General features: G+C 31.1%; 1 protein-coding gene across 2 annotated transcripts in view; it reads left to right on the top strand.

The window, feature by feature from the left end:
* The window catches only part of LOC145263096 (guanine nucleotide exchange factor DBS-like), an 810,829-nt gene that overhangs the window by 61,800 nt on the left and 730,706 nt on the right, over positions 1–18,323 (top strand). For both annotated transcript variants that reach the window (XM_080120019.1, XM_080120020.1), the window contains exon 2: positions 6,860–6,890. In XM_080120019.1, coding sequence (XP_079976145.1) covers positions 6,881–6,890 — 10 coding nt within the window. In that variant the 5' untranslated portion in view covers positions 6,860–6,880. The remainder of the gene's footprint in view (positions 1–6,859; positions 6,891–18,323) is intronic.

Here is an 18,323-nt window from a genome sequence, read left to right as displayed (position 1 = left end):
GAAAAAAGTTATAGGAAGTCGTTTACCAAGGTACACGAAAGAAAGTTGAATAGATACCGTTCTACTAGATATCTCACTGCTGATTCAATCCTTGACCTGTATAAGAGCCAAGTGCATTCTAGAATGGAGTACTGTCGTCACATCTGGGCAGGAGCTGCTAGAAGTAACTTATCCTGCTTTGATAGAGTTCAAAATAGACTTCGTAACCTAGTAGAGGATACCCTTTTCTCCTCCCTGCAACCTCTTTCCCACAGATTCATAAGAGACGTTGCCAGCTTGTCTCTATTGTTATTTTAACGGCAAGTGCTTCTCTGAGCTCTAATGGTCTATGGCCCCCTCTTGCTAATCTTTCATAGAAAACACTTGTCTAGCAATAATCACTATCAATAATTTCCCCCACTCTTTTATACTGTACCTAAACCTAAATGTGTATTCCATGAACAAAGCTTCTTTTCTAGAATTGTCCGCCTGTAGAACTCTGTTCTGTTGGTCTGCTTTCCAGCTGACTAATATATTGTTGTCTTCAAGTCCAGCATAAACAAGTTCTTATTGAACCGTCCTCTTAAATAATCCAATTTACTAAACTTCCACTACTAACGATTATTATGCTTTTAACCCAATGACTACAGTATACACATTAACCCTTATCTTCGAGTGGCCTCTCGGCCCTGATATGTGGTGACTCCTTAGTAAAAAAAACAAAAACCGGTTATGAATAAATTTCAATATACTTAATGAGAGTAGTAGTAGTAGTTTATTAGTTCACCCCCCAGTGTTAGGTAGTAAAAACAAAAAAAAAGAGGAAAAAAATACAACAAAAAAAAGTGAAAATAAGTTCATCAGCAGAACAATGGAGAGGAAGTTGTTCACTAAGGTACACAAAAGGAGGCTAAATAGGATTGTTAATCAAGCTGTGGCCGGTAAAAGATCGGACATAAATGTAGATATATATATATATATATTAGTTAATTCACAGGCATTTTGAGGTGTGGCACTGAATTTGGTGATAGTTAGGAAGAGTTTGACACTTTTGGGGTAGTGGCAGTTGAGGACAGTTATGAGACAGACACAGTTGAAAGCAGGTCATGGCTTGAAACAAATCGAGAGAACTTTTGGAGATTGAGATGAACTGACATTAATTAATGAACACATGACCTCGACAAAATATAAATGTTTACCTTAGCATGTAGAGGGTCAGTGGTGCCACACACACACCCAGAATGCAACTGATATTTGCAGAATCTGTCAGAGTTTGTGTTTTGTGTATTTTGTTTTATTTTTATACCTGTGAACCACTGTGCACCCTTCTCAGCAACTGCCAATTTGAGAGACAACAACATGGCCAGAATAACAGACGCATAAGAAAAATTTCACAGCACACAATGTTAGGGTCGGTGATCATTGTTGAGCAGGGAACACGTGGTTCTATTGTAGTAGTCACAACGTGGAAGAAGGAGATTAAAAGTTTAGAATAAAATTGACACTGACCAGTGTAAAGGCCACAACTCCACCCATTTGACAGAAGAAACCTTTGCTTGAATAAAGTTTTGAATTAAAAGCCATGTTTAATTTCAGAAGAGTTTCCAATGGGTAGCTGTTCTGTACAAGTTCTGGAGATGAAGAATTTTTGATGGGTAACTTCTGTATAAGTTTCAGACTTTAAAATTTTTGCAGGCAAAGAGAAAAGATCTTTCGTGTGTACACGAAAAATATTATGTGTGGGAATTCTAAAAGATTCAATATTTTTATGGAGCAATTCTGCTTTCTGATTGGTTGCTAACAGAACGTGGCTCCATTTGATTGGCCAGTTTCTATCGCCAGTGTCTATAAATAAAACCTTCCCACTTTCTTTAATCATATCTTATATATATATATATATATATATAAAATATTGCAAAATAGAGTATCCACTCATGGGCTAGCAACCAGCTAGAACCAAAGGAAACGGTTTGCTCCATCTGAGTTTGGTTTGGTTTTGTTTTACGGCATATCAACACTTTTCGAGTTATTTAAGGCCAATGTTGCATCCAGTTATTTTGTAGGTTTTTATTCTTCAAACTCTTTGTATCTTTAATCGTTAGTTTGTAGTATTTGGTTTGGTTGTTTTATAGTGAATTTTATCGTTTTTGTTCCCTGCCCTACAGAACATGAATGAGTTTTGCAATGGAAGAGGGAAAAGGTTTACAGTATTAATGCTTGGTACATTTTAAATGAGGGAACCAGTCAGGAAGTGGGGGAGATAGAAAGAGAAAGAGGGAATGGGAAGAAGGAAAAGAGAGAGAATGTGGGTTGTTGTTTTTGGTTTTGGTTTTGCAGAACATAATTAAGTTTTGCAAAAGGAAGTAGAAAAACAAGACGCATCAATGTTAGGTGCATTTCGTCTCGGGAAGCCAATATCTTCAGACAGTCTGATCTGGTAGCACCAGGCCCTATCTGAGCATAATGGGACATCCCATCCTGCTTATTAGCCTCTATCTCTTGATCTCTATCCATTTAGCTCTAGCTCAACTTGGTTGACAGCTAAAACACTGATTACCAAAGTTAATAAAAACAGTGTCCACTATCTGTACTGAAACTCAATATCTCTTTGCAGAGCTGAGAGTAGATGAAAAGTGCTTCCTTCTTAAAAAAGCAAAACAATTCTCTCTTTAAATATTCGGTTTTAATCACACACACACACACACACACACACACACACACACACACACACACACACACACACACACACACACACGGACAGACAGAGAATAAATAACAAAAAGTTATATTCCAAAATTCATGATTTTGACCATCTTATAATATATGAATTAAAGGAATAAATTATAAGATGGTCAACATCCTGAATTTTGGAATATAACTTTTTGTTATTTATTCTCTATATTGCTCTGTAATTATATTGAGCTTCTTAAATAAGGATTCGTATATATTATAAGAAAATATATTTCTACAGAAATATATATATATATATATATATATATATATGCATATATAAATATATATAAATATATATAAATATATATATGGCAAATTTTTAATCACGTTGGTACAGTGGTTACGTCACCAGCTTTGAATGTAACAGTTTCTATTCTAGCTGATGGCACCTAAATACTGTTTTTGTAAAAATCTAATGTCGTTATCTCCCCTTAAGGAGATGCAACTGGGAATCATTTGTGAATTTGATATTCCTTTGAGAGTTCCTCCTTTGGAGGAAGCCAGTTCAACCTTCCTAGGGTGAGTGTTGCTGGCCGGATGGTGTTTACAAGAGTAAAGGGAGTGTTTAATTTACAAGTTGATTTTAACACAAAAGTAGATTCAAAACATTATTTTATTGTTTTACATTCATACAAGCAACATCTTTTTGTATACATTAGTACAAGTGCATTTTGCGAACTGGAGTCTCATAAATGTCTAGTAGGACTAAGCCGGAAACTTGCGCAAACCACCAGAAGATACCAAGAGCTGGTCAAATTGACCAGCCAATCAGAAAATGACAACCAATATTATTATCCAATGAGAAGCAACATAATTAGCAGACGATTTTTGATAAATTGGAAGGAAAGGAAATACAAACTTTTTTGGTTATCTATATATATAAAAGCGAAAATGTGTGTTAGTGTGTGTGTGTGCATGTGTGTATTTTTGTGTATGTCCACCAAAGGCTTTTTTCGACGGGCTTATTGGTCGGCTTACTTCTTAAAACTTTTTATATGCTGTCTAGATGATAATATGTATGACTTAATGGGGATTGCGCGTGTATTTAATTTGGCCGACTTTTAAATATTATTTTTTCCAGATTTTTAGATCGCCACATGTTTATTCAGTATAAAAAAAGCGAAACTGGATTCGAATTGGCCAGGTGGCCTCCAGAAAGCAATGTAAGCGTTTGGTCAATGTTGGCTTTTCACCGTCATATCAGACGATTGCTTTCATTTGAATAACACTCCCCTAATAAACGAGGGAGCTGCTTTTCCTCCCCAAAGTTGGGTTTTCACCTCATTAAAAACTGTCCCACAGAAAATATTAACTGCTGAATGACCATTGCTTACATTGTCGTAAATCTTAACTCCGCGTCTTCTATTTGACCTCATTAAGCGGGCACCTATCAATTCTACTTAAATAAATTCAAACGTCTTTCACTTACTCTTTTTTGCTGGCCGAGAGGTTAACGTCTCACTTTTTTTTTTTCCAACTTCGCCTCAGGGCTTCGGGTTTGATCCTAACTACCTACCAAAACTTTTTTTTTTTGATTTAAGAGCACACACATCTCCAAACACCCAGGCAACGGCGGGTACCACCGCTAGTTAATTTTAAATCATGGAGCAGCACACATGGCGATTAATCTAACTATACTGGACAAGTTAGTATAGACACTGAAGAATCCAAATAGTACGAATAAACAAATTTTATTAACGTGGTCAGTTTTAAAAACTTATATAAGGTGCTCAAATGCTGAGATATTTTTGTTTAAGTGGCTTCCTGGTATTGGCCAGCTAAATTTACATTGCTCTATCTTGAATAGTTTTTTTTTTTTAACAGCACAAATGTTGACTCGATATTTTTGGGAAAATGTTTTTAGTTTTCAGCTTCAAGATTTACATTTCAAAAAGTTATGGGTGGATTTTGATAATTTAAAAGCTAAAAATCTTCGATCAATTTATATTTTATGAATATCCTATTTTATGTAACAAAATCTGGTGCTACTACTTTTTTTTTTTTACCACTTATCAAGGCCCGGAAGCCACTCAGGGATAAGGGTTATTGCAAGTACAGTACGTTGGTGTGGAGATTTAATGAAGTGTTTACTTAAGAGGACGGTTCATTAGGAATTTGTTAACGTTGGACTTGAAGACATCCAGGTTGTAGTCAGGTGGGAAGCAGGCAGACGGAACAGAGTTCCACAGGCGTGCAGTTCTAAGAAAGAACTATTGAGATGAGATTTCGGAAATCGTAATACTGAATTTCACATGAAAACGATGGTATCTATGTATTCCTCATATTTTGAAGATGATTATATAAAAAAATTACGAAATCGATAAGGTAGGAAATTATTTATTAAAGAAAATAAAATTTAAAGAAAATGATCGTACAACACAGGAGAGTTCAAAAAGGAGGTAATTTTCCGTTTACATTCAAACCAGATAGCATTTTTCACCTGCTAACATGATTAAAGTTGTTTTCTTTTAAAATAATTCAGGAATATTCAGGTGATTCTGACTGCATAATTTGGAAACTACCATTGTAATTTATTAGAATTGACAAAACAAATCAATTGAAACCATTGTTTTTTTTTCTGAAAACTCCATTTATCGAGTACAAAATCTTGTCCCAATAATGTAGAAGTGCCCAAACTCTAAAACAATGTTTCCCAAAGTGGGCAGTACCTCCCTCTGAGGGCAGTGTTTTGATATTGGGGGTGCATACAGTAACACACACCTCCAAACACCCGGGCAACGCTGAGCACCCAGGCTAGTTGTATTAAAGAAAAGACTGAGACTAGTAACATCGCTTGTGTGAAAGCGAGGGTGCAGAGGAGAAGAAATGATAGGGGTGGCAATCACATCACAGACATATTTCTGAACCTTATAAAGATTCTTCAAGTGCAACAGAGATTTACTAACTCAAATATAACAGCAGTACTACTCCATACATGATCTAACCCTAACCCGAAAGATACGAACCAATAAACCTCCTGGTTTTGAGTAAAAACGACATTTCTGCATTTCTGAGATGAGGATTGGTTATTTGTATTATTTGGATTCATCAGAATACTAGATTCAAATTCCCAAGTTCGATAGAAACATTCCCAAGTTCGATAGAAACATTCCCAAGTTTAACAAGATACACCTGAAGAAGGTCAGAGGTCACATTGACTGAAACATTGTGAAAATCGCAATCAAGATGAGAACAGTAGTCAGATGAATCCAAATAATACGAAAAATGACTTGTGTTCAACTAATTGTATAAAACGCTATCAAGTAATGACAAGTCTGAATTCAACTAGAAATTTAGATTATTTGGATTTTCGGATTACTGTTCCCATCTTTGGCATTATTTCTCACAACGTTTTAGCCGATGTAACCTCCGACCTTCTTCGGGAGTATCATCAAACTCTGGACTCTTTACATCGAATTCGAACATCTGTATTCAATTTGGATCATAAACCTTTATTTAATCCATAACATAATTTGCTCTCGTTCCGTTAGAAGACTTGAATAATGATTAAAAGTACTAGGTAATAATCAGTGACAATTTTCCGGAGGTTGAAGGTTCAATCCTCAGTGTGGGCGATACTAAAATGCGAATTACTTAAGATTTTTACTTGGTTATGACTGACAGAACGAGAACAAATTACCCGCATGGATTAAATGGTTCTGTTCATAATTCCATACAGATTCCTAATTGTGACACGACATACCTGAAGGGAAATGCTGCACAAGGATTGGAAAGCAGGATTGAAAAGTCAGCACCTCCAAGGAGGAGCACTCTGACTTGCAAAAAGTGCTTGGGTAATCCCGTTTGCATTCTCCAGTAGGAGCACCTCAGGTGATTAGCAATACACTAACCCCCATCTTAAAGAGAGAAGGCAAAGACTTGAAAGGGTGGACCTCCTAGAAATACACAGAACCAACATTACACTGTAATCAACAGGAAAAAAGGTACAAGGATGGTCTAGACTCTGCTGATTTGGGAGCAGAGGAAAAAATGTCAGAACAACATCCAAGATGAGAACAGTAGTCTAAATAATACAAATTGCTAATCCTCATCTAAAAAAATTCCAAGCTGATTTGATAAAAATTGTCATAATTTTTAATCTGATATGTCGATTTTAATTGTCCTTTTTTGTTTTCCTTTATTTCAGACCTATATAATCTGAGTAGACATGCGAATTGGTAAGTTGTATTTAGTCTTGTATATAAAAAAAAAATAGCATTCGTTTGTGTCGAATTGTCAGTCAATGGAAACTGCAATATTGAAGTTTTTATAATAACATTTCGGTGCTTGTGTAGATTTTTGATCTTTTAAACTAATACATTTCAGGTGAAAACATTATTACGTACTTACGTGTCATGTCGAAATTAGTATAAATAATAATAAAAAAAGGCGCTTCTACAGAATTGGGACGAGATTTTCGGAAAGCGTAAAACTGAATTTCACATGAAAACAATGGTAACTGTATTTTAAGATGATTATATCCAAAACTTATGAAAATCGATAAGGTAAAAAAAATTTTATTAAAGAAAATAAAAAAAAATAGAAGAGTTCAAAAGGGAGGTAATTTTCCGTTCAAATTAAACACAGATGGCGGCAATTTTTCGCCTGCTAACACGATTAAAGTTGTTTTTTTTTAATAATAATAATTTTTATAATTCAGTAATATTCTGGTAATTTCGACTGAATAATTTGGAAGCTATCATTGTAACTTATTAGAATTGACAAAACAAATCTGTTGAAACCATTGTTTTTTTTTTGTTTTTTTTTTTATCTGAAAACTCCATTTATCGACTACAAAATCTCGTCCCAATAGTGTAGAAGCACAAAAAAAAAAAAAAAAATATTAAAAATATGATTCAGTATATGATGTGCTATGAAAAAAATTTAAATAAATAAAACTTTTTTTTGTTATTTTTTTTCTTCTTTTCATGAATATTTTTTTCTTCTCTGTAGGGTGGGGCTGGGCAACTGATTTTTTAAAATTAAAATAAATTAAGACAACCGGAATATTCTTTTAGGATTAGGTAGACTTTTCTACATTTGCATCAGACGATGTCAAAATGGAGCAAGAAGAGACAGCAAATGTGGAAGACACTTCGTCAACCCAACGGATATATGGTTTAAGATGGAGGCAAAACTTTCTCTTCACATAAACTCGAAAAGATAACTGTCGAGAAACTCCCAGCTGTTAACGTTGATTTTTTTTTTTTTTTTTTATCCTATATTTTCTCCAAAGATCGTCTGCTCATTTGCCACACATTCATTGACGTGTTACGTCGGATTAGTCAGTTCTGATCAAAGCCGGGTTAGTTACGTCTCGTTCAAATTCTGCACAAGTACCAAAGAATCAGCTACAATCACATTCTGACATCTTAGGCTTTGCGAGGCAATGATTGGTCCACACTTGGAATACGGGTCCCTCGTGTTTGCCAGAGTTGGCAAGGTGTTCTCTGACTTTCTTGAGTGTCTAGAGCATCATATCATCAAATACATACTACATATTCCTTGCTCAGACGTTGTTCCCTCTGGTATATATGATCTGCTTGGATTAGATCTGCTGTCTATTCACCGGAATGTAACATTGCAGCTGTTGCCTACAGATTACTTTATAGTCCTTGTCCCATTGCAATGTTTAAATACCGTCCTGTGCTGCGACTGAACAGATCAAACTTGCGACGATATACATTCACATTAGACCCTCTGCATAATCACACTGGTGTTTGCTCAGAGATGTACCAACAATCTCTTTTCACATCGTGTTCTGCAGTCTTGAACGTGCTGCCTCAGAATTGTGTGAATGAACATGTATCACTGTCACAATTTCAGAGTTCTGTATTGGCTAACTATCGTGAGGTTCCTAGGTTTTATGCATTCCCTAATTAGCTTGATAGCTTCTGTCTATTGCTAACGGTTTTTATGAGTATGGCAATAAAGGAAAAAATGAAAGTTTAAAAATGGCGGTGCATATTTATTTACAATTATTTAGTCAAAATTATTGATTACAATTACCTCCTTTGGATCTTGGGAACTTTCCAACATCAAAAACACCTGAAAAACAAAAAAACTCTATAAATTGATAAAGTCGATAATTTTTACTTGTAATTATTTTTCTACTGGGTCATTTTACGTAATTTTTTAAATCTAATATATAAAAGGTTCTATGTCTGTCTGTCTCCATATTTCCAAACTCCTCCTCTTCCGAAGCTAGAAGTTGCTGAATGGCGTTAGGGGCCTCAAATGATTGGATTTTTTTATAGACCGTTCTTTTATGGGTCTTTAGCCGGTAAAAATAGTTTTAAGGTGTCAAAAATGGGTAAAAATTGAAAAAATCGTTATACATTTTGTACATTCATCTTATTTTATTTTTAATCAGTTCATATGTATGTCATGTGTGTACAGTGAAACGTCACCAGCTTTGAATGCTACAGTTGTGCTTTCGGTTTCGATTCTAGCTGAGAGCACCCAAATACTTCTTCTTTTTTTTTTTTTTTTTTTTTTTTTACTTTTGAAATCACAACTTTATAATAATATATACGATCTGGACAAATAAAAATATCATATTTAAGCATATTTTACGACTGGGCAAAGCCCCTCCCCCATCCCTCGCTAGTTTATACTAATTTCAATAAGGTTTTCTACCTGAAATATGTTGGTTTAAAAAAAAAAAAAAGCACCAATCTACACAAGCACTAAAATTTCTTATTGATGTCTGACTTTATAGATCAAAGTATTATTTATATTTTCTATATATTATATGTATAAGTACTATCTCTACTTACATAAAGTTAGATATGTGTAAATGTTTTTAGATTTAACTATATAGGATTCTTTCCTAATGTGACATTGCACAGATGTAAATGCATGCAAAGTGACGTCACTGATGGGGAGGGGGAGGATTATAAAAAAGAGAACGATCACAAGAGAGACAAGATAATGTTCAAGATCTCATGGAAGACAGGATAACATTTTAGATCTTGTGAGAGATGTAGATAACTTCCTAGATCACGTGGGTGACGTCATGGCTGTACCAATGAGGAAATTAATGTTGTTGCTACAAGCGAGTTGGAGTTATTTCCTATCCTTTGTCTTGGTTTCCATTTGCGACTGAAACTGTACACAACATGTGTTGGTCAGCGGACTATGTTACACTAAACTAATTAACCGATCATTATGAATTTTGGAACATGGGTGTAAGGGTGGATAATGTGGTTATATTTAGTTTGGTTTAGTTTCACGCAAAACCTCTTTGTGATAATTCAGATATTTTTGTGAAATTTTATGAATAGGTATTAGACATCAATAAATGAATATTCCCTTAATTTCAGTTTCTTTGGAGAATTTTAAAAGGATTTTTTTTTTTAGGTGCATAATATAGGTACCACTTCCCATTTGAAAATTAAAATATTTCAAATTTGCATTAAATTTGATCTATAGTCTTTAGATACCAATTAAGAAAGCCTCTGTGTGAATTTCAATTTCTTACAATCCCTTATGCTACAGCTGTAACAGCGTGTATGAGGACGTGTGAAAATGTTAGCAGCAGCAGCCATTAAAGCACATATGCAAATTAGCAAGTGTGCGTGAGCTTGCATCATAAGAAAAAAAGAAAGGACAGCACATGATCGACTAAAATGAAGAAGTGTGCGCTGGGCAAGATGGACGTGTAAAGTTGAGGGCGAGAAAGTGCTGACTGATGGCTGGCATGAAGTGGCGGGAAGAAAGACTTTTAAAAAGCACATTTTTGCAAGATAGTGAAGTGCGTTGAATAAATGCATTTCTTTTGCACTTCAAAAAGAAAATGCTGAGTTGGATTTTAATTCCTTTCTTTTGTTTGTTCCTACGATGTTATACGTTTTCAAATTATAGACATTTTTTAGATTTAAAATTAGAATAAGAATTCTAGACATAAGGTTTAATAGCATTATTTGTTAATTTTAATTATCCTGACATAAAAGTGGTGCAAAAAATTGTTGTTTGGGGAATTTATTTTACCTATCCTGGGGCAGGTATTCTTCTAGTGCTCTTATAATCTTCCAGAAACATTTTTTTTTTTTTTTTTTTTTTTAAGTTTTCAAAATTTCAAATGATTCATTAACAATTGGAACAAGAACATATTTATAATTTGAAATTATTAAATTTATTATTTTCGGCCATAAATATTAATATATCAATCCATGCAGGAAAAAAAAAAATATCCCGGATTTTTATCTTCAACGTATCACATAGGATTTGAATTGAGTGATCGCGCAGCTTACAAATCACTCAATTCAAATGACATAAATTTCTGTTGTTTGGCATGTTCGAAATGCATGTTTCTGTTTAAAACACGATTGCACCATAATACTTGACTTTTGCATTTTTAAACTTTAATTTAAGCCATTATATATAAAAAATAATTATATAAAATCAACAGAAGTTTCTCTACAGTGAAATGTAGACTACAATGTATTGTGGACGAAGTCACTACGGGAAAGCATGTGAAGCTTCCTCCCAGTGCACCACGATGGCTTTCCAACTAGAGCAACCAATTTTTCAATCAATTTGATTGAAAAATGAGCGATTTCATCAATTTCGCTGGCAATAAAAATATGGGAGCGTGAAACAATCGTTGGTCATCATTCAATCCCGGGCAACGTCGAATTTGCCTGTTAGTATATATATATATATATATATATATATAATTTAAAGGAGATTAGAATAATAGTCTAAAGAGCTAAGTGTATTTTAATGTAATAGTGAAATTACTAGTTTAATTAAAATACAGGAAATGCTCGTTGTAATTTAGATATATAATAAGCTCGATAGTTAAATGTCCTAGAGCTAATTCAATATTAAGTAATGTGATTTATAATTTAAAAGTTTTAAAATTTTTTAAATTTAACAATCAAAATTTAATTAAATTAAAAATCAGTTTCATAAGAAGGAACAACAACAAAGTCAATTATCTGTACGATCGTTTCGGAAATCCGTGCTTTTTATTTGTGGTATACATGAAGTCACGTAGAATAATTATACATAGTTTTTTTGGTAAGCACGGTCTCCTCATCAGCAAATGTTTTTGGTGTCTTTTCAATTCAATAGAAATCCTTCTAAATTTGCTGATGAGGAGACCGTGCTTACCAAAAAAACTATGTATAATTATTCTACGTGACTTCATGTATACCACAAATAAAAAGCACGGATTTCCGAAACGATCGTACAGATAATTGACTTTGTTGTTGTTCCTTCTTATGAAACTGATTTTTAATTTAATTAAATTTTAATTGTTAAATTTAAAAAATTTTAAAACTTTTAAATTATAAATCACATTACTTATATATATATATATATATATATATATATATATATATATATATATATATATATATATATACATAAATGAAAAATTTGAAAAACCTTTAAGTGACACTTAAAGTGTGTGACCATTTTCTCCTTTATATATATATATATATATATATATATATATATATATATATATATATATATATATATATGAGAAAAATATCTTCCCAAAGCTGTAGTACAGACTTTTTTTTTTATATGTGTAACCAATTCAAAAAACAAAAACTATTGAGTTGGACTAAATATTTAAATTGAGGAAATCGAATAAAATCAAAAAAATTTAATATGAACCAATATGTGGTATGACTCACTAATTGAAAAGATTGAAGCATGTGGTCTTTGTAACCGAAGCTATTAAGCATCAGTGTAGGAGGCGGGGGCGCTGAGTTAAAATTTTATATAATATATATATATATATATTCTATGTGTGTGTGATTATATATATATATATATATATATAATGTGTGTGTGTCTATATATTATATTATTATATAATTATTATATATATAATGTGTGTGTATGCCTATATTAGTCCTCACGCGAAAGTGCAGGACACAAAATGTTTTAAATAATAATAATAATAATAATAATAATAATAATAATAATAGAATAACAATAACAAAGTCTTTCGCTAGCGAGGACTATTATTGAGCGTAACCAGTTATACACCCCTTTTGAAATTTTCATCTCTATTTTTCTCGTTATCTACTGAATATTTTTAATGAAACCTATATGAAATATGTTCCTTATTAAATTGTAAAGATTTTCTATTCTGAAAGAAGTTTAAAAAATGTAATCTAAAAAAGTTATTTTAAAGTTTTTATTAAAAAAATTCAGATTTTCTCATTATTCAGACATGTGTGACAAAGAGGGAGTTGCAAAAAAGAGTTGTGGTGTGAGGAGAATTACGAACTGAAACAGAGAGAATATTCAGACCTGTAATAATACAAAGAGGAGGTTGCAAAAATGAGTTGTGGTGTGAGGAGAAATACAATCTGAAATAGAGAGGCGGAGCGTTTTTATAAATATATACAAAAGCCCATTCATCTTTTTTTAAATCATAATTAATAAATTAAATAAAATATAATCTTAAAACGATACGATACAAGTTAGAAAAGCATTTCATCCAAGGCATGAAAATTGTTAAACAAAATGTTTTTACTATAGGCTTTAAAAATAAAGGTACAAGATTCAATTTGAAATTTATTTAACTTCAAAGTGCACTTTTATAAATTTTACAAAGTAAGGTATAAAAATGTAATACCTTACTTTTTAAAATTTATAAAAGTGCACTTTGAAGTTAAGTAAATTTCAAATTGAATCTTGTACCTTTATTTTTAAAGCCTATAGTAAAAACATTTTGTTTAACAATTTTCATGCCTTGGATGAAATGCTTTTCTAACTTGTATTATATTGAATGTGTATACATGCTGTATGTGTCTTTTGATTTCTTTTCAACAGAAATAACTCAAACAAGGCATGAAGTCACTTAATATAAGGAAGTAACAAGAACGAACAAGTGAAGCATGCATGGTCCCCCGTGAGTGCACATTGAACGAGGCATAAAAAAAATGACTAAGTTCAGCATTGCCCCCCCCCCATCATTTAGCCCCAAAAGTCTCCAGGTGACGTCAAATCCTGGTGAAAATGATAAACGGTGCAGTTTTAGCATATAACGTATGTAAATTTGAGTTCTGCACCATGCAAAAAAAAAGAAATGACTAAGTCCATCATTTGCACTCTTTCCCCTCCCTCCATTTAGCCCCAAAAGTCCCCAAGGCCTTAACATGTTTAAATTTGAGTTCAGTACCATGCAAAACTGCTAAATAGATATACACGGAAAATTTTGGACAAATAGAGTAAAATAGTCCCAAAAATGGAGTGTTTTTATTAGACCTAAAAGAGCCCCTGAGGCACACCCAAGATTATCGCGAAATATAGACAAACAAAATTATATAGAAATCACTTAGTTACAACTTTTTAGGAAGTTTAATGAAAATCCAAGGCATTAAGTTTTTTAATAAGCACAAAAATGTCAATTTTAGCCATTTTAACCAGAAAGGTACCCAAAGAGGGGCAACCGGAGTTTTCCCGGAAAATCCGTTCTGTTTTTTTTTGTTGTTTTTTTTTTTTTACTCACATCATAATTAATGTTTATGCAACATTTTACAAAATTCCATGGCGTAGTTATTGACAAAAGTGCACAGACGAACGAACAAGGGTGAATTTACAGGTCCACCCTCCTTTTGCCAGGGGACCAAAAATGATTACCACAAAGATAGTAGATTCTTATTAGCTTTTTATGTGTGTATGTCTATATCTTATATTGCATGTATATACATGTTGTGTGTGTGTATTTATGTATATATATATATATATATATATATATATATATATATATATATATATATATATATATATATATATATATATATGTATTTATGTGTATATATATATAGATGTTTTGTTTATATGTATGTGTATATTTATGCTATGTATGTATATGTTATACATTCTCGTGGGTGTATATATTATATATGTGCATGTATATACAGGTTGCATAAAGTATCCGAGGACACCTTAAAGAGACGCTTTCTTTCTCCTTTCTTCTTCTTTCAACTGAACCGATTGCGGCATTATTTTATATAGATAATAATGCGAACACTAGCAAAGCATAACTTTCTTTTTCGTCATTATAATAATATAATTACTCACATTCAGAAAAATAAACCAGAACAAAAAAAAACATTCGTCTTCCATTCTCCCCCTCTTTCTCAATCGGCTGAAATGTTAATGTCGTCTAGATTAAAGGTGTGTTTGTGTACACAACTGAAATGAAATGAAATTGTTGTTAAAATCTCGAATCATGTGAGTTTTGAGATTACGGCATCATTTGCCGCCACCTTGTTCCAGTCCAATGCTTGCCTGGATATGCAGAATAAGAAAATTTATACATTAAAACTATAAAGGATATACGGATTATATATATATATATATATATAGAGGTGTGTATGCACGTATCTATATACAGGTGTGCATGCACGTATATATATACAGGTGTGTATGTACATATATATATATACAGTTGTGTATATACATATATATATATACAGTTGTGTATGTACATATATATATATATATATATATATATATACAGGTGTGTATGTACATATATATATACAGGTGTGTATGTACGTATATATATATATATATATATATATATATATATATATATATATAGGTGTGTATGTACGTATATATATAGGTGTGTATGTACGTATATATATAGGTGTGTATGTACGTATATATAGGTAAGTATGTACGTATGTATATATATATATATATATATATATATATATATATATATATATAGGTGTGTATGTACGTATATATATATATACATACGTATATATATACAGATATATATAGGTGTGTATGTACGTATATATATATATATAGGTGTGTATATACATACATATATATATATATATATATATATATATAGGTATTTATGTACATATATATATATATATATATATATATATATATATATATATATAGGTGTTTATGTACATATATATATATATATATATATAGGTGTTTATGTACATATATATATATATATATATATATATAGGTGTTTATGTACATATATATATATATATATATATATAGGTGTGTATGTACGTGTATAAATATATATATAGGTATGTATGTACATGTATATATATATATAGGTGTGTATGTACGTGTATATATATATATAGGTGTGTATGTACGTGTATATATATATATATATAGGTGTGTATATACGTGTATATATATATATATAGGTGTGTATGTACGTGTATATATATATATAGGTGTGTATGTACGTGTATATATATATATAGGTGTGTATGTACGTGTATATATATAGGTGTGTATGTACGTGTATATATATAGGTGTGTATGTATGTGTATATATATATATAGGTGTGTATGTACGTATATATATATATATATATAGGTGTGTATGTACGTATATATATATATAGGTGTGTATGTACGTATATATGTATATATATGTATATAGGTGTGTATGTACATGTGTATATATATATATATGTATATATATAGGTGTGTATGTACGTGTGTGTGTATATATATATATAGGTGTGTATGTACATGTGTATATATATAGGTATGTATGTACGTATATATATATATATATATAGGTGTGTATGTACGTGTATATATATATGTGTGTATGTACGTGTGTGTGTATATATATATATATATAGGTGTGTATGTACGTGTGTGTATATATATATAGGTGTGTATGTACGTGTATATATATATATATATGTATATATATATATATAGGTGTGTATGTACGTGTATATATATATGTATATATATATATACATATATATATAATGTATATGTATATATATGTATGTATATATATATATGTATATATATGTATATATATATATAGGTGTGTATGTACGTGTATATATATATGTATATATATATACATATATATATAATGTATATGTATATATATGTATGTATATATATATATGTATATATATGTATATATATATATATAGGTGTGTATGTACGTGTATATATATATGTATATATATATACATATATATATAATGTATATGTATATATATGTATGTATATATATATATGTATATATATATATATATATATATATATATATATGTGTGTGTATGTACATATATCTATATATATATATATATATAAATGTAACTCTTGGTTTGTTCGCAATTAATAATCTAAAAAACCACTGGACGGATGGCTTCCACGTTTTGGTATAATATGTTTACTATATCCATGTGTGTTTTTATATATTTCTATTTAATTATAACATTATACTTAATTTTTCTATGATAAATAGGTGTTTTTCTTTGTATCGATACAACATTTTTTTTATTTAGGGATAATTATTTATTACCGCTTCCTTTCAGGTGACCAGTGTTTCCAATTTAGCGGTTTTCTTGCTAGATCTGGAGATTTCGTTTGCAATCTAGCGGGGAATTGTAGAAAATCTGGAGATATTTCGCACCCACACACCCACAATTTTAGATTAAAAAATAAAGAAAAGCGCTTGAAAATACTTTAAAACATAAAATAAACTCATTCATGTAAGTAAAAAAAGTAGCATTTATTGCCTTTGGTAACAATTATTTATTGATTATTTTTGTTTTTCACCTTTTTTTCGGCTAACCATTCTTAAATTTCGCTATAAAATCGATTTTTCCAAGTAAATTTCGGTGGTGGGGGGGGGGGTATTCCAACCTCCGAAGTTTATTTTAAAATATGATCTAAGAAATCCCGCTTAATTTAGAAGTATTTAATCGAAAATTGTAAAAAACAAGAAACAACAGCAAAAAAAAAAAAAAAACTTATACCAATACAGTAGAATTTAATTATCCACCAACCTAAATACTTTTAACATGCTAAAACAAAGTTTTTTTGCTTTTTTTTTTTATTTTTCTAAGTTCAAAATATGTTGCACCATTATTGTGATGTTTAATTTGCAGTATATTTCAATTTAACTTTTATTATAAAAAGTTTGAGTTGATGACTTGTTTCTTGCAAAAAAAAAAAAAAAAGATACCCTCTCTGAAAAAAACAGGTAAAACTAGCTGATAAAATATATAAGCCTTCTGGGGAGCTAACTGCTTCAATATAATTTCAGAAACATATAATAAAAAAACACGGAGCATTTTATATATTGAATATACTATATTTATAATTGTTTTAGTGTAGGAAGTTAAAATATGGAGTTTTTTTTTGGGGGGGGGGGTGAATTAGCGATTTTTGAAAATTTCAGATGATAAAAATTAAAAATCTAGCGATTTTCTGGACATTTCTTTCTCCTGACCTCGCGTTTTCTTTTTAAATGTTAGAAAAGGATATTTTGGTTTCACAGGCTTAATGTAAACATAATGTGTTTACAATATCGGTAAATTTTCAATGGGTTTAATCACATGATTATTGATAATGTAACCATATGATTGAAATTTGATTTAAATTAACCACACGTGGTCGCTTTGCTATCAAATATTCATCGAAAAATGGTAGGGACAGACAATGAATGCCGACGCTCAAAGTGTATAAACATTTTGACCCTTCCCTTTACTTAAAAATTCACTAAAAATCAGGAAATTAACCAATTTTAATGAAAATTTCAGTATTTATCAAATAATGATCGCAGAATATAATGAACTAATTATATTTACTTAACTCTT

Source organism: Euprymna scolopes, chromosome 38, assembly GCF_053919585.1.
Source record: "Euprymna scolopes isolate OS-2025 chromosome 38, ASM5391958v1, whole genome shotgun sequence".
NCBI classification, from domain to species: Eukaryota; Metazoa; Mollusca; class Cephalopoda; order Sepiida; family Sepiolidae; genus Euprymna; species Euprymna scolopes.
This window is presented reverse-complemented; position numbering and strand designations above follow the sequence as displayed.